General features: G+C 38.2%; 1 protein-coding gene across 1 annotated transcript in view; it reads right to left on the reverse strand.

Moving 5' to 3' along the window:
* Cntnap2 (contactin associated protein 2) overlaps positions 1-27,417 on the reverse strand; it is a 2,085,894-nt gene that overhangs the window by 1,022,261 nt on the left and 1,036,216 nt on the right. Inside the window, exon 9 of the mRNA XM_057766295.1 lies at positions 7,580-7,729. Within this exon, the coding sequence (XP_057622278.1) occupies positions 7,580-7,729 (150 nt within the window). The remainder of the gene's footprint in view (positions 1-7,579; positions 7,730-27,417) is intronic.

The following is a 27,417-nucleotide window of genomic DNA, read 5'->3' on the forward strand; positions in this document are numbered from 1 at the left end:
AATAGATTTCTCTTCTCTTATAGAATTCTTATATTTACATATAAGTAAGCTGTCTTATAACCCTGCATAGGAAATGATGCTGATCACAGTATACTCTATCTTCCCACATCAATGATCTTAGTTAAGACACTCCTCTACAGAAATGAGCACAGGTCAACGCGATGTGGAGAATTTCTCATTTACATCATTCCCAAGTGACTCTATGTTGTGTCAAGTTGAAAATGAAAACCAAGAATCACAATGTATTTATTTTTGGAAGGTTGCTCATAAATAAGGGTGAGACAGATTTTAGGGGGCATTCATTAGTCAGTGTGGTTTATTCTTACCAATATGTTTATTCATAATAAAGGTCTCTAGTACATTAATTTCTCCTAAAATACTAACTTCTTATTGCAGCAGAAAAAGTCAAATTTTAAATTCAGCTTTAGAAATCTCACAAAGCTTATTAACCATGTCCTTTGCCTTACAGAAGTGTCTCAGATTCAGGAGGTCCCATTTATTAGTTGTTGCTCTCAGTATCTCGGCTATTGGTACTATATTTTGGAAGTGGCCTACTGTGTCCATGAGTTCTAGGCTACTTTCCCCTTTATCTTCTTTTTTTAAAAAAATATTTGTTTATTTATGTTATGTATAAGCATGCTCTTATGTATGTGAATGCTCTGTTGACTTTTATGTCAGAAAACGGTATCAGTACCACCATGATGGTTGTGAGTCACCATGTCATTGTTGAGAATTGAACTCAGGACCTCTGTAAGAGCAGTCAGTGCTCTTAACCACTGAGCAATCTCTCTAGCGCCCCCTCCCCTTGCTCTTCTATCAGGTTCAATGTAGCTTGATTTATGTTGAGGTCTTTGATCCACTTGAACTTGAGTTTTGTGCATGGATGTAGATATTGATCTATATATATTCTTCTAAATGTTCACATCCAATTATGCCAATACCATTTGTTGAAGATGCTTTCTTTTTTTCCACTGTAAAATTTTGGCTTCTCTTTGTCAAAAATCAGATGTTCATAGGTGTGTTGATTGATATCAGGGTCTTCAATTCGATTTCAAAGACCCAGCAATACCACTCTTGAGCATATACCCAAAGGATAATCAATCATACCTCTAGGACACTTGCTCAACAGTGTTCATACCAACATTATTCATAATAACCAGGACCTGGAAACAACCGAGATGCCCTTCAACTAAAGAATGGATAAAGAAAATATGGTAAATTATGCAACTGAGTTTTACTCCTCTGTACAAAACAATGCCATCTTGAAATTTTCAAACATCCTGAATGACGTAACCCAGATCCAGAAAGACAAATAGTGTATACACTTATTCATAAGTGGATACTATACATAAAGTAAAGAATAACCAGGCTAAAATCCACAGCCCCAGAGGAGCTAGGTAAAAAGTAGGACCCTAAGAGGAACACACATAGAGGGTTCCAGAAAGGGGAAATAGTTAAGATCTCCTGGGTAACTGGGAGGGGTGTAGAAGAGAAGGGATGGGGGCTATAAACATAAGGGATCAAGATGACTAAACTGGAGGAGTGTGGTGATGTTTAGTTTTTGAGCTAACAAATAAAGTTTGCCTGAAGATCAGTGTGTGGGGCTAGCCATTGCTAGCCATAGAGACCAGGCAGTGGTGGCACATGCCTTTAATCCCATCATTCAGGAAGCAGAGGCAGATAGATCTTTATGACTTCAAGGCCACCCTAAGTAATAGGAGATAGATCCAGTCTAAAAGAGAAACAGAGTCCAAGATAGTGGCTCACACCTTTAATCCTAGTACTTGGAGGACACATGCCTTTAATCTCAGCACTAGGGAGGTAGAGACAAGAAGGGTTATGGCTGGGTGGAGAGAGGAATATAAAGTGAGAGGAGACAAGAGCTCACTGCATTCGATCTGAGCATTCAGTCTGAGGACTCATGGAGACAGGATCTTACCCCCTTCAGTTTGAGGACTTGGTAGAGGTAAAAAGCCTCTCTAGTGGGCAGCTCCTTAACTTTTCTGATCTTTCAGCATTTACCCCAATTTATGACTCCAGATTTTTATGATTAAGACCAATTAGAATTCATGCTACTGGGAAGGGACAGAGAGGGAAAGCAATGAAAGAGATATCATTATAGAGGGAGCCATTATGGGGTTAGGCAGAAACCTGGTGCTAGGGAAACTTTTAGGAATCCATAAGAATGGCACCAGCTAAGACTCCTAGCAATAATGTAGAGGATGCCTGACCTAGCCTTCCTCTATAATCAGATTAGTGACCACCCTAACTCCCATCATAGAATCTACATCCAGTAACTGATGGAAGAAGATGCAGTGATTCACAGCCAAGCGCCAGGCTGACCTCCTGAAGTTCAGCTGAAGAAAAGGAGGAAAGGTCATATGAATAAGTGGTGTCAGGATCATGATGGGGAAAACCACAGAGACAGCCAAACCGAACTAGTGGTAGCTCATGGACTCTGGATTGACACCTGGGGAACCTCCATGGGACTGAATGAGGCTCTCTGAATGTGGTGACAGTTATATGGTTTGATTGACTTGATCTATTTGTGTGTGTGTGTGTGTGTGTGTGTGTGTGTGTGTGTGTGGTGTGGTGTGGACTGGCAGTGGGACCAGGACTTAACCCAGTGGAAGAACTGGCTTTTTGAAGTCTATTACCTATGGTGGAATACCTTGCCCAGCCTGATTCAGGTGGGAGGGTCTTGTTTCTGCTTCAACTTGGTATTTCAGACTTTGATGACTCCCCAAGGGAGACCTTGTCCCATTTAAGGAGTGAATGGAAGAATGTGATGGAGGAGGTGGGGAGTGGGACCAGGTGAGGGAGGGGGAACTGGGTTGGTAGATAAAATGTAAAAAAAAAAAAAAAAAAAAAAAAAAACCTGTTTATTTTTAATTAAATAAAAAATTATCTTAAGACTTCAAAAAAGAAAAGAAAGGAAAATTCACAACAAGGAAGGCAGACCCCCATCCCTTGTTCCACACCCTGGCTTTGCTCCCACTGTTGATACATACTCTGTGTAATTCTCTCTTCACCCATGTGTTGCTTTCTTTACACCTGTAGATTCTTTCATTACAATGATGCCTTCCCCTACTGTTTACCTTTTACTGATTTTGTTTTACACAGAGGTGTCTAACACTTACAAGTAATGGGTTTGGACACTCAGATGCACCAGTTCTGCTTCTCTCAGAAACATTTTCTGTTGATGATCTCCCGAGACTTCTACATTCAGCACAATTTAGAGGTCACAAAATTCGTAAATTTGGCCAACAGCCATCATTTCAGCCCATGTGCCCTAGGCTCTAGTTCTCCCTCATGGTGCTTGTTAGAATCTTCCCTTTAGCTACAGTTTCTTAAATTTGTGATTGCTGTTAACTCCTATAAGATCCATCTTTGAAAGCACATAAGAGAAAAATTAGAAGTTGGAGAGTCCGTTTGAGGAAATACGGTAACTGGAGAGTGTCGTGATTAAAGTGTAAAATGCCCACTATAGGTTCATGTATTTAAACACTTGGACTCCAGCTAGTGGTACTGTTTTGGAATGCTGAGGAACATTTGGAAGAGGGGACCTTGTTGGAGCAGGTATAATTTTATTTTATAGGCAGATTAATAGCTCAAGCATGTTTACTGTGTTCTCTCTGCTTCCTTGTCCAGTGAGATGTGAGCAAGCAGCTGCCATACACTGCTGCCTGTACAGCACTACCTGGCTCCATGATTTCCCTGTTAGGACTGTCCTCAGACTGCGAATAGGAATGAAACTCCCCTCCCTTCATATTGTCTTGTCATGTATGAAGTCAAAGCAACGAGGAATGTAACCAACACAGAACGCCTTACACAGCTAACCTAAACCCTATTATAGGCTGCCTGTGTTGTTCTTTAAGGTCTGCTAATATCCTAAGTTGGATCTGGACATGTGGCCTAATTTGGAACTAATGTTATCCCAGAGATATCAGAATTATGAGGTGAGTGGAAGTAGGATGTGCTCTAAACCTGTGCCTGGTGTCCTTATCAGAAGGAAACATAGACACAGACCCTCAGAGGATTTGAAGATAGAAGCAGACATGATGGTCTGTCACAGAAAGAGTCCCATGGATTGCCAAAAACTGTCACTAGCTATTGGACTCCTTCCTTACATCCTTCAAAGAGAACACAGACCTCCTGATACCTCATACCCTTCTCAGTTTCCTGTATTCAAACCTGAGAATAAATGACTGCTGGTTGAGGTCACTGAGTTTGTGGTACCTTGTAATAGCAGCCCTATGGATCTATTACACATCACAAACTCCCTTACCCGTTTTCAGATCACTGAAAAATATCATTTGATGAAATACTTCTTGCTTCTGTGATTTTTGGAGTGAAATAAAAAGAAGTTAGGAAACTTACTTTAGAAACCTAAGAAATGTGAACTTAAGTCAGGTGATTCCAAGTTATTCAGCTATTGTGCAATGGACCAGTTAACCCAGGTGTGTTTCATCCGGGACTCCATCTAGAGGCTTTAAGTGACAAATTATAGAGGATGTGGGGTCCATAAAGAATTTTTAGAGGCTCAAATGTACACAGAAAGGCTGGCATTACATTACTTCATAAGTAAGTATGAACTGCCAGAACTGAGATATTCCTCCTAAAGAAACCCAATAGGGAAATACTTTTTATTGGTATACATTTGCCTATCTATCTATCTATCTATCTATCTATCTATCTATCTATCTATCTATCTATCTATCTATCTATCTATCTACTATCTATCCATCATCTATCTATCTATCTATCTATCTATCTATCTATCTATCTATCTATCTACTATCTATCATCTATCTATCTATCTATCTATCTATCATCTATCTATCTATCTATCTATCTATCTATCTATCTATCTATCATCTATCTATCTATCATCTATCTATCTATCTATCTATCTATCTATCTATCATCTATCTATCTATCATCTATCTATCTATCTATCTATCTATCTATCTATCTATCTATCTATCATCTATCTATCTATCTATCAATCATCTATCTATCTATCTATCTATCTATCTATCTATCTATCTATCATCTATCTATCTACTTCTGGTCACTTACTCCCACCCCTGCCATGGTATAGGTCTGAAGTTGAGAGTTTCTGGGTGGTAATTAGATCTTAAGAATGGAATCCTCACAATGAGATTAGTTTCCTCATAAGAACAGACATGGAGATTCTTTTGTTCTCTGAATGCCTTCCTAATCCTCCTTCCATCTTGTACAATATGAAGACACAATAAGAAAAGGACAGTCTAAAAGTCAGGAAGACAGGCCTCAACAGACTGCATCTAGCAGCACTTTGATCTTGGATTTCTTGCCTTCAGAAAGAAAACTTAGGTAAATAAATGTGGCTGGTTAAAGCCTCTCACTCGATGTGGCCCTGCTATTATAGGTGGCAATGGCTAGACATGTGTACTGGTGCATCTAGATTAGAAACTAGACATGGATGGACCCTCCCTCCATTAATCCTCACTAGTGCCAGTACTATGAAACTTAGAAAGCTCTCCTGTCCCATTGCCTCCCTTATCTGCCACCTTCTTGTGAGCTGCCTGCCCAACCTATATTCTTTAGGCATCCACTTTTCAATAGAAGCCAATGGAAACTTTCTTACCCAGCTGTTCTCATTCAAATGAAAACACAGAGTTTATTAAAAGTAATGGCCTAAATAATGTTAGAAATCTAAAGCTGTACATACATAACCATGGGCCCTGGCCGATATCTAAAAGACTGTTATCTGGTAATTGGTTGATAAATAAATATAATTGCCTCTTTTATTTGTATCTCAATTATTAAAATTAATGAAGTGTTAAGAAATTTCAGTCGAGAGGTAGAGATAACAGCTAAAGCAGCTGTGACCTCCTTTGCTGAAGAAATACCTCCAAATACTGCTTTTTTTGCGAACTGCTATTCTCACACAAGAACAGAGGGAAGAAAGTGCAGAATCAGAAGCCTGGTCTACAATTTCCCATGAGCAAGTGCACGGTAATGTGGAGGCACACCCTACTAGAAACAGTCAAGATAATGCCTCCTAGCCAGGAGCTTCACTTGGTGCAAACATTTGCTTGAGGTTTTCAAAGACTGGGAACACCATTATTCTTTATCTTCCTTCTCTCCTACTTCTGGTAGCTGCTGTCTTTCAGAGGAATCTCAGGGGTGCAGGTTGGGTATTAGTTCAGGTCCACCTACATCCTGTTCTTGATAACATATGTTTCAGAATCTCTTGAAGCTTAGAATTCTGCAGTGTCTCAAGCTTATAGTTCAGTATCTCATCCTGTATGTTAAAGTTCTAGCAGTTCTGCCTGAGATTTGGAGATACAATGTATTTTTTATGCACTTACAGGACTCAGCTGAGGAGGATGTAATCAAAAAACCATCATGATTCTATGCTGGTGGCATATCTTGCAGGCAGAACAAAGACCCGAGAGGAAGTCAAGATCCTCTTGACAGGGTTTTAAAAACTCAAATCTATAAAGCAATAAAGCACAGCACACCACATCCAATCATCTTTACCACAAATGTGAGGCTCTAGCAATTTGTCTATCCACTGGACTGAGATGGATAGGAACTACTATAGGCCTTTGGTGACCTCATCCATGGCCAACAGCATCCCAGACCGGAGATTAGTGGAGACTGTCAAAAGGTTTTCCGCTGACAAATGCAATCCATTTATTATGACAACCATGGGAACTCTTGGCCCAAAGCTGATTATGTTCAACACATTCTTGGAGGGAAGCTAGGGTTTAAATGAATGGCTTATGTTTATGTCAGTCAACTCTATTCCTTCGCTCAGAAGACATCTTTTCTCATTTTCATTGACTCACCAAATATTCATTGAGAACCTTTCAAACATGTATTAAGAACACCCAAAAAATATCAGGGATTAATGACTCAGGACAAACTCAGAACTTATTTCTCTAACTTATACCTCCACAGGGGTAGAAACTCCCCACCCAGGAGCACGTGGTCTTATGTTCAGGAGCCAGTGACTGTCAGGCCATGTGTTTCTTCCTCCTCACAATTTAAAATAAAATGCTTTTCTGTTCTATTTTATAGGGTTTACTAATTCATTTATAAATAAGTATTTGCTGTCTGTCATACTCCAGGAATTTCTTTTGGCCTAGGGCATAGGGCAGGAAACTTGGCAGACAAGGTAAGTGCTCTCAGGTAGAATTACTCTAACAACTTCAGGGAAACAAGATGCAAATACAAGATAGGAATATATATTCATATAAACAGATATGGCTAAAGTTTAGGAGAACTTTCTATAAAATATGTACCCAATCTGTAGCTGTCATTGATTCTAGAAAAGAGTATTATGGGAATTACACAGACTCTCATGTTTTAAGCTTTGAAGATTGAAACAAAATGTAGGTAGGGGGTCACCACACTAATAGTGTTTTTGTGAAGCAGCAGTTTCTTTAACCTTTTAACTCAATGGAATTACAACTTGTTTATTTATTCTAAAATCTACTAGATTCCTTGGATGAAAGTACTTTATAAACTTTTTGAAAACTTTTTTATTCTTTTTTAAAGTATCCGCTAATCGTGGCTTTCCTACCTCCCAAGAAGTACTTCTCGCCAGTCTTCACTTGCAGAGGACTGTTGGTGCGAACTGCCGATGCTTCGTCCCCATCAATGGTGAGAACTGCAAAGTTTTCCTTGGCCAGGAAGCGAACCTCATGCCACTGCCCATCATTCAGCCCAGAGCCTGGGAGAAAGACAATGAAAGTTTCCTAAGTTGGATCTGTTAAACTGTTTTTAAACATTACAGTACAGTGATTTCATTGAAAACACATGATTTTATTACCTTTACAGTGCTTAATTTGTTTTTTTTTTTTTGATAAATTTATACAAAACACAGTAGTTATAGAAACAACTATTATCTTCTATAATTGGGTAATTCATTTGAATTTCAATCCTTGTCATTTTGGAAAAGCTACATTTATATATTTGTCTGTAGTCATTCAAGGAGTTCATGTGGTTGAAAGGCCCACAGTTTCAATTTGATAGGAATAAATATAATACTTTAAAGGGTTTTATTTTTAAAAAAATCTGTGTTTCTGTGTGGGTCTGGGAGAATGTGTGCCTCTTCATGAGAGTGCCTATATGGCAAGAAGAGTATGCAGGGAATCCTAGAGGTAGAGTTATAAGGCAGGTGTGGGTTATCTCTTGATTTGAATGTTGAGGAACAGAACTGTGGGACTCTGCAAGCGTAGTGTGTGCTCTTAACCACTGAGCTATATCTCTAACCCCCAAGCCATCTTCAATATCAACAGAATTAGGGATTTAGATGTAAATGTTATGAATATATATTTCATCTAGAAGAACATGGTGGGGCTTATATTTTGTATTTTCTGATGTTTTCTTAACATTTCAGATGGCTTTCGCTCTATCAAATTGAATAAGCATAATGTAGCAGAATCTTATAGAAAAACACAATTAGAATGTAATTGAGATACAGGAAAAAATGGTTTGTTTAAAGTCATTTGGGAAGAAATGAAAAACTATTTTAATTTAATAACTTATTTTTTGGTTAGTTTTGTTAGATTCCATTCTGAAATAAAAGTAGATTTATTGTATTGATTTAAAATCTCCTTTACTTTTATATTTTTAAAATCATTTACTGTAATGGTTATTTTTTCTCAATAGCCATATCTATGTAGTACAGTTTATAGAAGTTAAGTACTAAGAAAATGATTCCATGTATAGTAAAACATGCTAATTAGGCACTGATAATTATGGAAAGCAAATATTATCTGATTATCAAACCAGGTTATATTTCAGCAAAGAAAAAGCAATAAAATAAACCCACAACAACCACCTCCCAAATTTATACTTCATTGTTTCTTATCACATTGTAAGGGCAGACAAAATTCTTTGTTTAGCTTGTATTCATTTCAGTGAAAATAATTTGAAAATCAACAGCTAACAGAAGAGCACACACTGTACAAGAGTGTTTGGGGGGAGTTTCAAGAGCATAGAGAGACATCCAGGAGGTATGGTTGACCTTGGAAAGGTCAATGCTGTGACAGAGGCAGGGGTGTTGTTCTAGTCTTTTCTGAATGCATAATCTGAAGTGTACAGAGAGCCACTCCCTGAAGAGGCATTTTAGTGTCTCAAAAGAAAGAGAAGATCAGCAAAGAAGATGTTTAAAATTAGAGTCAAAGTGAATCAATGAAACACAGATGAAGGATTTAAGCCCTTAATTATTTAATGCCAGGAGTGTGCAAACCACAGTGCGTGGGCCACATCCAACTTGTGTCCTTGTTTTTAAGCAAAATGTGCATTGAGAATGGTTTTTATACCATTAAGTAGTTGAAGAGAAATTTAAAAAGAAAGAATAATACAACTTAATCTGTTTTAGAGATGAAAAATTTCATAAATTCAAAGTTTAGTGTGTATATAAAGTTTTATGGGAATACATTTAAGTTCACTTGTCTGTAAGTGACTGGACCAACAATAACTGAGACAACAGTCACAGTCGATAGTATGGCCACTCTACTCAGGTATCGACTCTGTGGTTATTGCTGTAAAGAACATCAACTAACTGTTTAGTCATTCCATCCATAAAAAAAAAAAATGCTTTTTAAAGAAAAACAGAAGAACCTTGAACCATTTTGGAACTTAGAAGATAGTCAAATATCAATAACATTTATTCATAATAAATATTATTACATATTATAAATAAAGGTATCTTGGTGTAGAAGATCCTTCTGTCTATGTGTTGCTTTCATTGGTTAATAAAGGAATGGCTTTGGGCCTATAGCAGAACTGTAGGGGAACAGAACTAGGCAGGGGAAAACTAAACAGAATGCTGAGAGGAAGAAGGCAGAGGAAAAGAGAAGCCATGGAGCCACTAAGGTCAGACATGCCAAATCTTTGCTGATAGGCCATGACCTCTGGTGATATACAGATTAATAGAAATGGCTTAAGTTAAGATATAAGAGTTAACCAATAAGAAGCTAGAGCTAATGGGCCAAGCAGCGATTTAATTAATACAGTTTCTGTGTGATTATTTTGGGGCTAAGCAGCTGGGTGACTGGGACCAACAAGCGGTCCCCTCCCTCCAACACTATCTCATAGTTTCCATCAGGATTAAAACCTGAATTTAGTGATATGAAGCTTATTTTGTTTCAGTGGAGAACAATACAAATGTTCTTAAGTCATCATCATTAAATAATTATCAAATTACTAAATATATAGTATAAATCAGTGTATATACATAATACATTAAACATACAGTGATGTGTAAATACAGCCAATAAAAATATCTGTATTCACATACTGAGAGAGAGTATTCATAGTGCACATATATACAAGCAACCACTTCAGTTACACTACAACCTCTAGATTATATACTTAAATATCAGTCTAGAGTATTAAACTGTCCCCTCAGTGCTTTTCTTGCTTCTATTCTTTCCATTTCAGTCTTTAGACTCATCAAGTGATATAATCCTGTCTTGAAAATGTAAGCAGGTTCATGACATTTCCCTTTTGTCATTTCTGTTGCTTCTGGGCTGAGTAACAACTCTGGCCAAATGCCTAATGGTGACTGAGGTGTCAAGTGTCCCATCTGGAATGCCTTCTGTGTGCTGTCCTTGTGATTTTACTCCCACACTACAACCTTTTGCAATGCATCGTATACAGAGATTTCATAACCCTGTGTGCAAAACGACATTGTCCCCTCTCCCCTGACTTCACTCTTTTTATAAACTTTATTTTCTCCCATACAACTGCTAGTGATTAAGTCTACTTTGTGTTCATTTATTTGCTCTTTTGTGTGTTTCTACTACTTTGAAAGTAAAATGGATTTATGTTTCTTTTCTGCATCTAAGTGTTGTGCCTGAATGTACGTATGTACTCTATGGGTTCATAGTGTCTGTAGAGCCCAGGTGTGAGCATTAGAGCCACTAGAACTTGAATTACAGGTAGTTGTGAGCCACCATGTGGGTTCTGGGAGTCAAACCATGATCCTCTGAAAGAGCAGCAAGAGCTCTTAATGACTGACTCATCTCTCTAATACTTACCTTTAGAAATAAGCTTTCTGATGTTAAAATTCTTTTTTAACTATTTTATTCCTTGTTAAAAATAATATTTCAAGCAGTATCATGTACATATCAGGTGTGAAAGAATGACTGAATGAATCTGAGGGGTGATCAAAGGCGTAGGAGCCTGGCCTTCTAAGTGTCGTGGGTGGTTATGCTGAAGATGAAGCAAGAAGCAGGAGAAAGCAGCATAGACTTCACTGCCCATGGCTTTCATGCTAGGGACAATCATATGCAAAGGGATGCACGCTGAGAGTAAGAAGGCAGTTCTGGAGATGAAATTTTATTCTTGCTTAATAGTCTATTTTAATGTTAGTACATCTTCTTGGAAATTCTGTCCCAACATCTATAATGGACACCCTGGTTACTCAGTTATTCAAGGAAGCATGTTCTCCTATCTCCCTGAATGCCAACATGAGCCCACCTCCAGACATTGCAGTGGCTTCCAATGATGTAGAAAGTGGAGTGTCTGGCTGGAGGAACCCTGTATGCTAGGGGCAGTCATCACTAGTCTTAGGAAATCCCCAGGGGGTTTGGCTTAGCTCTCCAAAATAGAAAATACTTTATCAAAGAACCATTTTTTTGTGACTTTGGTAACTTCCTGTCCCACCTCTCTCTCCTTGTGTGTTCTGCACCAATATAAAACAGTATTTAGGTCCCCAAATTCTTTTAGGTCCATATGATTTTTTTTTATACTGGTGGGTTACTTTGTATGACAATTCCTCATTGTAAAAAAGGCGAGGAGGGTTACTACACATTCTTTCTATAAAAAGACAACTTTCTTTCCCACATCCTTTAATCTTAATGTTTTACCTTCCCGTCCAGACAAAAACTGGCAAATAATTATTTTTTTTCAAATATTCACAAAGAACAATGCAAACAAACCCTCTGTGCTGTAAAATTGCTATGCAGATGCAGTCCTATTCTTAAATTAAAATCAGTTAGCTGTCAGCTAGCCATAGTGCATCCTGAAACATTTCCTTCTTGAGGAGGCCCCTTTGAGTTCTCCTGCACAGTTAATGTCAGAAAGAATGCATCTTCCACCCTAACGTTTTCCTTCCAGGCACCAAATGGAAAGTGATGAGTTCACGACAGAGTGCCTGGTTGTGATGTGGGGTTGGGGTTTCTGTCTTTACCATTTGTGGAATCCTTCCCTGAAATGCAGTTTGGGGGCACAGGTCTCAACGACACCATTATTACAAATATCCAGTCACAAATTCAAACACAAGCCTACAGAATCATCCAGGCAGAGAAGTCACAAATTTTTAACTCCTCTAAATGGAAGATCAAAAGGCTTTTCAGAAAAATCCCCGTGAAACTTGCATTGCAAAACTGAATTATGAGTGTGGCATCACAACCTGCATTGTTCACAACAAAAGGCCTATTATTCTTATCGGAGTAAAAATGAAAGGTCATTTTATTTTTCTCAAGGAACTTAATTAGCAGAGAAATTGGACCTCAGATTGCAGGAGCTTTGTTGACAGTGACCCTCTCCACATCCAAGCTTAAACTGTGGTTTCTACTCATTTTAATTCCAATTATTATTTGGAACATTTACTGTTAATCATCAATAGCTATGCCTCAGTGATCTTTGAAAGGAAGGGGTTCCCGAATATAATGAAATTCATTCTCAGTGTAGCCAGGATGACCAAATTGCTCAAAATAAAATGTGCTTTTTCTTTTCTATTTTCTTTGTCCAAATGTTATAAAAAGTAATAGCCTGAGGGTTTTCTCCAGAGAGAAATCCAATTCAGGATCTCTGCATATGTGAGTATTTATAGACATACTATTCTGAGTTCTACGGGCTAACCACACTGATGAGTACTTTCCTTGCATTTGACTCGTTTAAACTTCATAAAACCTTTAAATATTATTATCTCCCATATATACCAGAGAGACAAAGCTTAATAAAATGTAAGCCTCCAATCATTGGTAAATGGTAGAGCTTTGAAATGAACCTCGGTTATGTTCCTTAAGGATACTGCATTGTTTTGAGATGGTCCTGGATGGTATATTTTGTCACCTTGACATAAGCTAGGGTCAACTGAAAAGAGAGAGCCACAAATGAGAAGCTGTTTCCTTAATATTAGCCTGTAGGCAATTTTCTTGTGGGGCATTTTCTTGATTAATGATTTATGTGCAAGGGCCCAGCTCATTGTAGGTGGTACTATCAAAGACGGATGGTCCTATAGTATAGAAAAATCCTACTGAGCAAGTCATGAGGAAGAAGCCAAATAAACAGCATTCCTCCATGGCTTCTGCTTCAGTTCCTGCTTTTAGGTTACTACACTGAGTACCTTTCCAGACTTTCTTTGATGAAGGACTGTGATGAGCAAGTATAACCCAGATATACCTATTCCATCCCCAGGTTTCTTTTAGTCATGGTGGTTTTATCAAAGCAATAGAAAGCCTAAGTCAGAGGTCAAACACAAATTAAAAGAAAACCAAAATTGAATCCTTTGTACAGTTCCTGACTGTCTGTAATCAGAATGGTAGTACACATACCCTTTCATTTCACTGTACCTACAGAGGATCTCTTTTCCAGAGAACGCCTCCCATATCATTCAGGCTAGGCAGAAACCCAGGTACCATCCATTTCACCTGCCAACTGTCAATCATTTGTGCCCTTGTGTTTCTGTGGTGTTGGAATATGATATGTATGGTGTGTCTTCCAATATACTTTTATATTGACATTTTCACTTTTAAAAGTATTTTGAATGAAAACTTTATAGTATAGGATAGATGAAGAAATTTTAAGACCTTTTCCCTTGGGCATATTTTACAAAGCCCACAAGTATTTGTTTAAATCAGCCCCACGCTGTGTGACACTTGGAGCAAAGAGATCTTTGTATTCATTGTTCCATTTTATAATAAGTGGGGCCATGGTCTTCACTCTGCTGTGTTAGTTTGCAGAGCTGAACTGATAACACAGACCTTGGACTTCCAAATATCAGTTTTCTACTTTTTCAGACATCCATGTTCTAGCAAGTATGGAAAGGATGCCATAGACTTTGCTCATGCCCCTCTACCTGTAACCACTCCTTCTGATGCAAGTGAACATCAACAATGCTACATGAAACAGTTTAAGTCAGTTATATACAACAATGTATATAAAAGTATAAGCCAAATGTACATTCCATCCCCAGGACTAAGAGAAAATTATGGGACTTCTACACCCTTTCTCTAAAATGTATTTAGTTTTTCACTTTTCCTGGGCAATCTGTCATTTAGAAAAAAATATGCAGCCAGGCGGTGGTGACGCACACCTTTAATCCCAGCACTTGTGATGGAGGAAGGTCATTTGTCAATAAACAAACTGCCTTGGCCCATTTGATAGGCTACCCCTTAGGTGGGTGGAGTAGACAGAATAGAATGCTGGGAGGAAGAGGAAGTGAGCTCAGATGCAAGGCAGCTCCTCTCAGAGACAGACGCCATGCTCCCCTCTCCCCGGCAGATGCGATAAAGCTCTGACCCAGGATGGACGTAGGCTAGAATCTTCCCGGTAAGCGCACGTTGGGGTGCTACACACATGAACAGAAATGGGCCAAGCAGTGATTAAGAGAATACAATTTGTGTGTTTTTATTTCGGGTCATAAGCTAGCTAGGCAGCCATGAGCCGGGCTGTGGGAAGAGGCCCACAGCCCCACTACAGATGGCGCCCGACGTGGTAGTAGCAATTTCTCGGTTCTACTCTGCCTGCTAGAGGCAAGCAAGCGCTCTCATCTAAGAGAGGCTTCCTGACTCAGCTTTAGCTGCAAACCTTGCTGCCCTTTTAAGAGGTCCTGCTACGAAACACTTAAACGGTGTTGATGAAAAGCTGAATGCATGCTTTTCGGTTTTCAGCCGTAGCAGGAAAAAAGTTGTGCTGTTTTATTTAAAATGCTGGCTTTCTGGGCCGTCTTGCCAGGGCAAACTCTGACTGTTTGAGGCAGGAGGGCCGACTACAGAGAGAGGACTTGATTGTTGTCTGTGGACGTAATGCTGCAGTTTGCTTGTTGGCAAAGACCTTGAAACGCCACAGAGTTGTGGTGATAAACATGGCTACAGCCGGTACCTCAGCCATGAGGCTAGAAAGCTAAGGAATGGCTGGATCCAGCCATCAAAGCCACGGCTTTCATCCTACTGATATTGCTTGGTAAATTAAAGACTCATGTGGTCAGAAAAAGAGAGATATACAGTAAAGAGAGATTCAAAGACAAAGAAAACTTTAAATGATTTGCAGTGTGTTTAAAAATATATGCAGGCTGAAAGATAAAGTTCTTAAAAGTAAAAAAAAAAAAACAAAAAACAAAAATAAGGAAGTAGTTGGGTGTGGTAGCACACACCTTTAATCCCAACACTTGGGAGACAGAGGGAGAGTGACCTCTGAGACTTCAAGGTGTGGTAGCACATGCCTTTAATCCCAATGCCTGGAAGGCAGAGACAGAAGGATCTCTGAGAGTTCAAGGACAGTCTGGTCTACAGAGTTATTCCAGGACAAATATATACAGAGAATATAAAACAAAAGTAAAAATAAACAAAATAGAGTTAAAATAAAGCTGCACAAAGATGGAAAATACACAGAGAATCTTGATACTGTATGCTATTATGCTCTCTTTGAATTGTTTGAATGCTGAGGAAGGAGCAACAGATGCTAAAAGATATTTGTTTATAAATGCTGCTGAACTAATCCAAGATAGATATTTTCAAAATACCTTGACTTTAAAATTTGAATCTAAGGACATGATGCTTTGGAAAAGAGTTTCTTCTTTTGTTTTCACAGACAATGAGATCCTGTGTATTGCTTCTATCCCAATATGGTATGATAGACCACGTCCTCCTGAAAGGTTGCTGTGAACACCCTCAAAAAATTACTTTGCTCAACTGCAGACTGAGATGAACCTAGCACACAGGTTATACCCTGAAATATCTGATTAACAGCGCCCCCATTCAGCAGGAAGCAGTTTGGAGAGAAATAACTGTGCCCATATTCCCAAATATTGTTTATAAATGTTCTTTTGCATTTCAAGAGGGAGATGATATAGATGTGAATAATTTGCATTGATATGAATCTTGGTTTACTGACATTAATTTAAGGTCGATTTTATTATATTTATATGTATTTCTGATATTGATTAAGGTATTGTGATTGTGTAGTTCACTTAAAAATGTAATGTCTATAGGTTGTTAATGGATAATTATCAATAATAGTCAAGTTTGTAGTCATGTTAGTTAGATTTTCTAGATGTGCATGCATATATTTCAGATAGGCATTCATCATATCTTTCAAAGGCTAGAGAATATGGTATTTTAAATGTTTTAATAACTTAGGGTTTTTCATGACAATGAGACACTCTGCTCCTGGCAGCACCAATCTACTTCAAGAAGAAGATGGGCATCGAAGAGGATCCTTATGGAGTTTGATAGCCATTTGGGCAAGAAACTGCTCTTGCCTGGACTATTTTATAAACTGGACACAAAGAACCCGCAGAGAGAGGACTGCTGAACTTGCCTAAAGGTGAGATGATCTTTCGGGGTTCCTGATTCATGAAAGAGTCTGCGAGACATTCTGCAGGACACAGCAGATAGTGACTGAACTGCCTTTAAATTTCCTGCTTCATGGAAACGTCTCTGGATACTATGGACCTTTAGGCCGAAGTTGGATGCCCCAACGGTACAGAGGAACTTTGGGTGACTGTCCAGGCAGTGAGATGTCTCTGTCATTTCTAGAGTTTAGAAGTTGCTTACTTTTTGTTTGCTTAGGTAATATTGTCTTCTTCTGGAGTCTTTGATGGAGTTGAATAATAGATAGATAGTTATAGTTTTCCTTAGTTATGATAAAGATAAAATAGATGTAAATATTGTAATTTTTACTTGATAACTGTTTTGTTATATGTAATTTTGCTATGTTAAAGTTAAAGCCTTCCTTTTTTTTTTTTTTGTTTAAACAGAAAAAAGGGAAATGATGGAGGAAGGTCATTTGTCAATAAACAAACTGCCTTGGCCCATTTGATAGGCTACCCCTTAGGTGGGTGGAGTAGACAGAATAGAATGCTGGGAGGAAGAGGAAGTGAGCTCAGATGCAAGGCAGCTCCTCTCAGAGACAGACGCCATGCTCCCCTCTCCCCGGCAGATGCGATAAAGCTCTGACCCAGGATGGACGTAGGCTAGAATCTTCCCGGTAAGCGCACGTTGGGGTGCTACACACATGAACAGAAATGGGCCAAGCAGTGATTAAGAGAATACAATTTGTGTGTTTTTATTTCGGGTCATAAGCTAGCTAGGCAGCCATGAGCCGGGCTGTGGGAAGAGGCCCACAGCCCCACTACACACTTGGGAGGCAGAGGCAGGCGGATCTCTGTGAGTTCGAGACCAGCCTGGTCTACAAAAGCTAGTTCCAGGACAGGCTCCAAAACCACAGAGAAACCCTGTCTCGAAAAACCAAAAATAAAAAAAAGAAAGAAAAAATATGGAAAATCAAGAGAAGGAATAATGGATTATCTTTCAATTTATTTATTATTTAAGTATATGTGCTTGTGCCTGATGCATATATGTGTACCCAAAGTATCAAGGAGCCCCTAAGGTCAACCAGAAAAAAGATGTCAGATTCCCTAGGCCTGAAGCAATTAGGTAGTTGTTAGCTACCAGGTGGGTGCTGAGAACTGAGTTGGGGTTCTCTGCAAGGACCCAAAAGTTAAGGATAACCACTGAGGCATCTTCTTAGTCCTATCATAGAGTCATTTAAAAGAATCTATAGAATGAACAATATTTCATGGCAATTTTTTCATTCAAGTTAAATGGAATATTGATGAATAGTAAGAGTGCGTGGAAGTCAATGTATGAAATTATCTCAGAATATAAGAGTTTACTAAGTTAATGTGCAAGATTCATATTGAAAATAAACACTAAATGCTTATTTAATGATAAACCAATTATTATTTAAGTTATTATGAAAACTTTGCAAGTCATATATAGATGGGAAATTTATTAATAAATATTATTAAATCTGGCCTTCTTATCCATTGCTAAAGACATGCTCCTCTACCCATCATCCTACAACAAACAAATCTTTCAGTCATATGAAGACCCAACCATGTGTGTGTATGTGTGTGCATGTGTGTGTGCATGCATATGTGTGTGTATGTGTGCTATATAAACAATGGTATACCTATGGAGGTCAGAGGATAACTTTTGAAAGTCTGTTCTCTTCCTTCCTTATGGATTTCAGGGGCTGAACATATATGTCATCAAGCTAGCAAGGCAAGTGTTATTCTTTGTGGAGTCATTTCACTGGCCCAGAAAAAGAACTTCCTAAATTATTAGGGGCATTTAATATAGAACACTAACACTTTAAATTGGCATGTTAGTAATATGTACCTATTTATGTTATGATTGTCTTACCTTTGTGTTGCATTGATTATATTCAAGCACACATATAATAACTCTCATAAGAGACTGAGGCAGATATGAACCCAGGGGACTCTGATTTTCACTTTCATCATCAAAAGACAGTATGATAGGCAGGAATTTGGACTCGAGTCAGATGTCTGCATTCAAGTCTCACTTCTGCTCCCATGATAACTGTGCCAATTGCCTGTTAACCTCTTCATAAGGCTGCCGGAATAAATGTACAGATGGCCCTTGATTTGTGATGGTCCAACTTAAGTGTTTTATTTATTTATTTATTTTTTCCTTTATAGTGGTATGAAAGCAATATGCATCTGCTGGGAGTGAATTCTGAACTACTCTAGGTCTCATGATACCATTATATCACCTGATGATTGGCAAAGGTACAGACCTACAGCTCCCAGATATTCCCATCCCCATGAGATGAATGCCTGACATCTGACTGTGCTGGACCACTAAACTGTGATGTGCAGTAGGCAGAGGCATTTAACGCACCATCAACTTATATTGCAAATTTGTAGTGGGTTTATAAATATAGAGTCCTATCATAATTTGAAAAATGCCTGCATATATTATCATTTGGAAGACTACCTGAATTCGCTCTTAATACATTTCAGATTTGTCTTTATTTTCTCTAAATTTCAAACTTAGTTGTACTTTCATTCAGGATATATCAATCATTAGGAAATAAAGAAAATGTTAGTTTTTATGAAAAAATTCCTTCATGTCACATAAAATAAATAGTGCAAAGTCAGTGGTAAGGAGTTGGCTGACTTGAGAAAGCATCTAAATTTATCTTGGCTGTTATCCTGTTCAACAGCTGTCAAAGCCAATTCTGAACTATACCTGAAAATCACTCTGCCACCTTTATAGCTGTCAGTTTTCTTCCCCATCCTCAAATTATGTCATTACTCCTAGATTAAAAAATGTTAAGTAGTTCTGAATACGGTTGAATATTTCCAAAATGCAATCCTTTCTAAAGAACTTCTCATTGTGAAGAGTGTGAAGGAAAATAGAGTTCACATTTGCTAAAATAATTTATTGTGATTTTCAAATAATAATTTTTCAAAATAATAGTTGTGATTACAATAGCATTATATACTAACATATACTGCATAATATATACTATTCTATATTATATACTATTGCTATTGTAATCACAAACTCACAGCAGCTATAGAAACATAATAGAATATGCCCTCTGCAGTGAGACATGGTTGGGGAAGGATCAAAGGCCTCACCTCTCACTGATGAATTCAGGGACCAATGATCCCACCAGATTTCCTTGGACATTTCCAACCTATTGATGGCCTTAGTTGAGCCAAACGGGTCACAAAACAAAAATAACCATCATGATCCTGGGAAGGGACTGGAGGTTATTAGTAGATATGTAGAGAAGGTATAGAGAAAGAGTAATCAGAAGAATATATATATATATGAGACTGTCAAACAACAAGATTTATCAATATATCTACAGTTTTAGTTAGGGCTTGTGTTTTGTCATAAAGCACCATGCTCATAAACACTTGGGCTTGGAAGGGCTCATTTTAGCTTTCGACTCTTAGGTCACACTCCATTGCTGAGACAAGTCAGGGCAGGAGGAAGGAGGAAGGAGGAAGGGGCTCATGTAGATGGAGGAACATAGCCCTGGAGGACGGCTGCTTACTGGCTTGCATCTCATGGCTCATTTAGCCTATTTTCTTGTATATCCCAGGATCATCAGCCCAAGGATGACACTGACCACAGGCACCTGCTCCACTCCCAGATTAGTTGTTAATGAAGAAAACATACCATTGGCTTGCCCAGAGGTCATCTGGTAAGGCCATTTTCTCAACTGAGGTTCTCTCTTCCAAAATGACTCTGTGTCAAGCTACCATAAAAATAGATAACTGTCAGCCTGGTCTACAGAGAGACAAACTTCAGAACTGCACACTACAGAGAGAAGCCCTGTATCAAAAGACCAAAAAAAAAAAAAAAAAAAGCACATAGGTCTGTCTTCCTTTCTGTCTGTCTATCTATTCTATCTATCTATCTATCTATCTATCTATCTATCTATCTATCTATCTATCTATCATCTATCTATCATCTATCTATTCTATCTATCTATCTATCTATCTATCTATCTATCTATCTATCTATCTATCTAGTATTGTATGAGTTTTGACTTAATTCCTGAATCAGATTATTTGATGCTACTTTATGCTGTCTCCTGTTACTTAATAATTCAAAAAACAAAAATTTTCAACTACATATTAAAAAGATAATTCTTTTTTTTACTGAGGATTAACGTAAAACCAGTGGTTTTCAAGGCATATTCCAATTTTCTTCCTTACTTTTTTCCAAATGATAGTTAAAGTGTTCAGTAATATCTTCTCCAACATCTCCCTAACATATAATTGTTAAAAAAGCTTGTTTCAGATGCAAATATAAAATATTAATAATTGCATTCTATCTGTGCTGTTGTGGAAGTGGTATTATTTTTAAAGCAGGACCCTTGAGGTGGGTGGCTTGATTGAACAAGGAGAAACAGATGTTGCTCTTATTAGAGACAAGAAGAAAATGCTGGTTTAATGAATATTGAAAAAAATAAAGCATTTAAAATATAGTCACAAAGTAAGATGTAACATCTGTTGGAAAATGATTCAAATAAAATGACAATGACAGGGGTTTTTCCCTTTGGCTTAATATGCAGTCTTGAGAGGAGCATTCCTGAGACTGTGAATTTATCTTTAGGCCATTATAGAGCATGAGGTAATAATGACGTATCTCATCATTTACAAACTAGTCCATAGGGCAGGAAGAAAAAGAAATCAAAATTTCTATGTGCATATCATGTACTTCCTACATTCCCTATGTAAATTCCACAATGAAACCTATCTAATTAATTGCTGTTTTATATGTCAAACCGCAGCACTGTTAAAAAACAAACAGCCTATGATAGTCAAGCAAAGTGCATTATAAGGAATGTGGGAAGGCACGGGACACTTCTATTTGTATTTTACTTATTTTATTATATCTGTGCATTGAACCTAGGACTTTGGGTTTCTGTATTGAGTCATATCTCTGGCCTTGTTTTTGTTTTCTATTTGGAGCCATGGGGGGTCACTAACTTGCCCAGGTTACCTTGAACTCACTCTGTAACCAGGTTGGCGTTGAACTCGTGATTACCCTGCCTCAGTCCAGAGCAGCTGGGATTACTGGCCTGTACCACCAGACCCTGCAACAGATAAATCATAAAGGTAGAAGGCCACTTTGGAATGTATCTATAGTGTGAAAGGACCATTTGAATCGAACCTTTAGCGTGGATGCAGTGGGTAGAGCAGAGCTCGTGAGGTTTTCTGTGTAACACTTAACCTGCAAGGCATGGGGACTCTTCCACCCCAAATCTCACTCTCCCTGCAAGGTCTCATTATAAATCCCAGATTTGCCTCTAACTCGTAGCATTTTACTTCAGTGTCCTGAATGCTGGAACTGGGATTCTAGGCATAAAATACATGCCTAATGTTAGTCTGAGATTCTTAGGGAGAAAGACTCCTTCATAGACATCCAGAATCATCTGAGGAAGAAGGTAGGTTAGTGGTTCTTTATTTGTCTGTACTCTAGCCTCCCTTTAGGAGTTTTCAGAGCTTTTCATTGGCACATCCAAATCACTACTGATAGAAAATTAAGAACCGTTAAGTGGAAATTCTAATCATAATCCCTATCATGTGTCTGCCTGACTAAACAAGAATATAATAAAATGTGTAAAGACATGCAAAGAAACCTCTTAAATACTCAAAATAGCAAGAGAAGAAAAACTTAGCAGATTTTTTATTTTTTCAAAATTCATGAGGAAGTTCTGCTAATCCAGAATATTGGACTGGCATTCCCACATGTATTTAGTTGGCTTTGACAAACACAAGAATGCAGTTCAAGAGACGACCTGAAGCATGATGCTTTTTAGATCCCTTTGTGTAAATGTGCCAAATTTACTGTTTAAATCTAGAGAAATTGTACATTGATTTCTACTTTATACAACAGTAGACAAAAAATCTAGGCGGATTTAGACCTAGACACAAAGGCCTAATCAGTACTTTCTAATAGAATATTCTTGAGGATTTGGGTTGGCAGGGATTTCCCAACAGAGATCAAACTTAGTTGACTGTGCACCATCAAAATTCAAAATTCAGAGAAGATGGAAATGAAGAGAACAGATCAGTAACACATACAATCTGAAAAGGGAAAATGCTATAATTTTCTAAAAATGTTTGCAAATCAGTGATGTAAAAGGCCAAAGTGTACACAGATCATGTCACAAATGAAGAAGAAATATAAACACCTGAACAGAAACAAGATAGCACCACATCCGGTTCACTAGCAGGAAAATTAACGCTACCCAGTGTCACATACAGTTTAGCACTTGAGAACTAAAAGAACTGGTGAGGCTCTGGGGGCCCTTGCACTTTCGTTCATTGCTGGAGTGAGCATCAAACTATACAATTGTTTGGGAGGTGGGGGCTTAGCTGTTTTTAAAGACAGCTGAACATACCGATATTATGGGTCAACAACTGTTATTCTAAATATTTATCCATCAGGATCAAAATGCATGCTGTAAAATACTAACAGGATTGTTTCCACAGTTTCTTCTCATAACAGCCCCCAAACGGACGTGCTTTTATAGTTGTAAAGTACATTTTCAGAGAAGGAGATGCTGTGCAGTGAGAAGTGGCTAGTGACACCAGAGCAGAATGGATAGTTTTGTACTTGTGATGCATGAAAAAAATGTCGGTTTTCAAAATAGTATCTTTCAAAATATATCTATTTCAAAATAGACCTGCTTTGGGGGCTACAGAGATGGCTTGGGGGGTAAGAACACATGCTGCTTTCACAGAGGACCTGGGCTCTGCTCCATAGCAGCTTACAACTGTAACTTTAATTTTAGTACAGGGGATCTAATGCCATCTTCTAGTTTCAGCGAAACTAGGCACACACATGGTGCACATATAATGCAGACAATTAATGCATATATGTAAACATAATAAATATTTTAGAAAACAGCATGTAATATAAATTTTTAGATGAAATCTGAGAACAGACAACACTAATCTATGGTGGTAGACTCTCAAGAGCAGGGCCAACAAGCTGACTCGGCAGGCCAAAGTACTCGTCACTCAAGGGAGGCAACCTGAGGTTCATCCCTGGAACCCACATGAAGGTGAAAAGACAGAATTGACTTTTCTAGGTTGTGCTTTGACTTTTGCATATGTGTCATAGTATGTTTGAACCTTCACTAACACAAATATCACACACACACACAATATTAATGAATAAAAATTTCAAGAAAAAATAAAAACAGTAGCTACCAAGGTAATTTGGATGTAGGTGCAAATGTATAAGAAATTTTACAACATTAAGAAAGTATTCTGTGTCTTACCTGGGGGTTATTTTCCAACATATGTATACGTATCAGAATTAATTAAAGGAGGCTAAAGAGACATCTCAGTTAGGTAAAATTTTCACTGTGCAAACAGACCTGTTTCAGTTCCCAGGACTTATGTGAAAGCCCGGGTATGTGGGTATGCACTTATAATGCCAGTGTTGAGGCGGCACAGATAGCCAGATCCTTGGAGTTCATTGACCAGCAACCCTGGATTAACCTATGAGGCTCGGGTACCAGTGAAAGACTCTGTCTCAGGTGCCTGGCTCCTGAGGAATGACACAACACTCAAAGTTGACATTTGGCCTTCATGTGCACAAAACACATATGTACCTGCACCTACATACAAGAACATGTACACATATCATTAAGTGTTTTTTTTTAAGATCTGTTAATTTCATGTTTTCATGTAGAGTTGATTACTTTTATTTGCGAATTGGCATACTTGTTAATATTTGTTGGCAATCTCACCCATCTATAGTCAGAATGATTTCATGGCCGTCCACAGACTTATAGTCTCACACAGTGGTGAGACACACGAGTAGCCGAATGTATACAAGCCAAATTAATGTAGAACAAGACAATGCTCTACTCTCATTTCATTTCTTATCCTACAAAACATTGTTTCGCCCTCTTGTTCATTTGGTCTCATGTGTCCTGGTTGTCACAGACCCAGTGCTTAGGTGCAGTTTAGTGTGGCTAAGAGAAAGAGGCCTGTGATATTCCTTACACACAGGGAAATGTGCTGAGCAGATCAGCTTCTTGAAGGCATACATTGAAATGCTATTGGCCGTGGGGTCAGTGTTTATGAATCAATGTTGTACATTCAATACAGTAGCCTCAACAGAAACATATATAAAACAAGGAATGTATTGACTGGTTGATGCAAATGTTGTGACCACAGCCTTGTAGAAAAATATCCCTGTATTTCCCATAGGAGAAATGGCTTGATAGCCATCGATTCAAGATTTCCAATGGCTATACAGAAAAAACTCTGTGTTAACTGTTGAGAATAAGCTATGTGCATTTTTTTTTTTTTGCCAAGTTTGAATGTAGACTCCACAACGGAGGAGAAGGTGAAGTGAGAAAAGTGAGGTATTTCAAGCATTATTATTTTGTCATATTTTTCTAAAACCAAACTTCTGTGTTTATGGGGTAGAGATACATTAGACATTTTGCCAAAGGAATTTTGCTTGTACTTGGTGAGGTCACAAGACAAATAAACATATCTCACAACACAGACATCTGAGAGAGAATTCTGGCTATGTTTTCTAAAAAGAACTCAGGAACAATGCTTTTTTTTTTTGTTAAATCTACAAATTAATCAATTCAGAAAATTTAAAATTCTTAAATTGTATGTAAAAATGTTAACATTACAGAGATATTTCACATTTAAAATTTAGCATATTCTACCCTAAATTCATCATGGATAGCAGAAAGCCATCCATACCATCCTGATAACAAAAGGGAAGTTTTCCAAAGGTATGAAAGGAAGAGGCCAGCAGGATGCTAATTTCCTCTGTAGGGGTCACTGGGAAAACTTCAGTTTTCAGAACCTTAAAGAGAATCACATGGACGCTACCTCAGTTGGCCAACTTCTCTGTCATTCATTTGTTGATCTCCTACTGCATGCCTAGCAAGATTTGAAGCACGAGGAGCACTGGAATAATTAGAGAACAGAGACACAGAGAACTAGAACTGACATTCTTGCACATAAAAGTAAATAAAATGCACTAGGCAGTGGTGGCATATGCCTTTTTTTTTTCCTTGCTGATTTTTTTTATTAATTAATTAATTAAATTATTAAAGATTTCTGCCTCTTCCCCGCCACCACCTCCCATTCCCTCCCCCTCCCCCAATCAAGTCTTTCTTCCTCCTCAGCCCAAAGAGCAAGCAGGTTTCTCTGCCCTGTGGGAGGTCCAAGGACCACCCACCTCCATCCAGGTCTATTAAGGTGAGCATCCAAACTACCTGGGCTCCCACAAAGCCATTACATGCAATAGGATCAAGAACCCATTGCCATTGTTCTTCAGTTCTCAGTAGTCCTCATTGTCCATTATGTTCAGCGAGACCGGTTTTGTCCCATGCTTTTTCAGTCCCCGGCCAGCTGGCCTTGGTGAGTTCCCGATAGATCATCCCCATTGCCTCAGTGTGTGGGTGCACCCCTCGCCGTCCTGAGTTCCTTGCTCGTGCTCACTCTCCTTCTGCTCCTCCTTTGGATCGTGAGACTTCAGTCCAGTGCTCCAATGTTGGTCTCTGTCTCTGTCTTCTTTCATCGCCTGATGAAGGTTAATATTCAGGGGGATGTATATATATATATATATATGGCATATGCCTTTAATCCTAGCACTAGAGAGGCAGAGGCAGGCAGATCTCTATGAGTTCGAGGCCATCCTGGTCTACAAGAGCTAGTTCACAGGCACCAAAGATACAGAGAAACCTTTTTTTTTGTCTCGAAAATAAAATAAAATAAAATACCTCAAATCAATAAAAGTTTAGTAGGACCAATTTCAGATAGTGATAATTGTTTTAAAGTAAAACATGCTTGGATGGAGAAATTGATTACTGTAGATAAGACTGATTGGCAAACAATGTCCTGGGGCATTGGCTGAGAATCAGAGAGCTGAAGGACAAGAAGAGGATAGTCAGCACATCATATGGAGTCAAGGCCATCAAGGATTAGAAGGTAAAGTAAAAAGGCAGTAAAGTAAGAAGAAAATTAGCAGGAGGAGAAAATGAAGGAGGAGACTGCTCCAGAGAGGGATTAGCAAACTGTTCAGTGCCTATGAGTTGTCAAGTAAAGCAAGAATAAGAAGCATGTTAGGAATATGGACATGAATAGCAAGTAAAATAGGGTGAGGAGAACATGGTAGACAAGGGATGGAAAGAAGAAATATTATCCCAATTTGACTCCTTATAGGGAAGAAAAAAATGTGAGCGATGGTCTACATCAAAAATATATTGAAACTGCCAGGTGGTGGTGGCATACACCTTTAATCCCAGTACTTTTGAGGCAGAGGCAGGGAGATCTCTGAATTCAAGGCCAGCCTGGTTTACAAGAGCTAGTTCCAGGACAGGCTCCAAAGCTACAGAGTAACCCTGTCTTAAAAAACAAAACAAAAAAAGAAAGAAAGAAAGAAAGAAAGAAAGAAAGAAAGAAAGAAAGAAAGAAAGAAAGAAAGACAAACATAAAAAATATAATGAAACCGGGAATCTTGTGGCAAGAAATTTTTATATGTAATACCACAATTTTCATGGGTTTTTTTTTGTTTGTTTGTTTGTTCTTTTTCTTTTCTTTGCTTTTTTTGAGGTGAAATCTCATTGCAAAGCCCTGGCTGAATTAGAACTCACTGTGTTGATCAAGTTGGCCTTGAGCTCATAGATACCCCTGCCCCTGCTTCCTGAGTACTGGTATTACAAGTGTATATCACCATACAAAGTGTATGTTACCACATCAAGCTAATTTTTTTTACATAGTTTCTATAGCTTTGTGTTTTCCTTGGTTAGAACTGTAGTGCATATAACTTACTATTCTTTAATTATATTACT

This window comes from Chionomys nivalis, chromosome 1, assembly GCF_950005125.1.
Source record: "Chionomys nivalis chromosome 1, mChiNiv1.1, whole genome shotgun sequence".
In the NCBI taxonomy this organism is placed as follows: Eukaryota; Metazoa; Chordata; class Mammalia; order Rodentia; family Cricetidae; genus Chionomys; species Chionomys nivalis.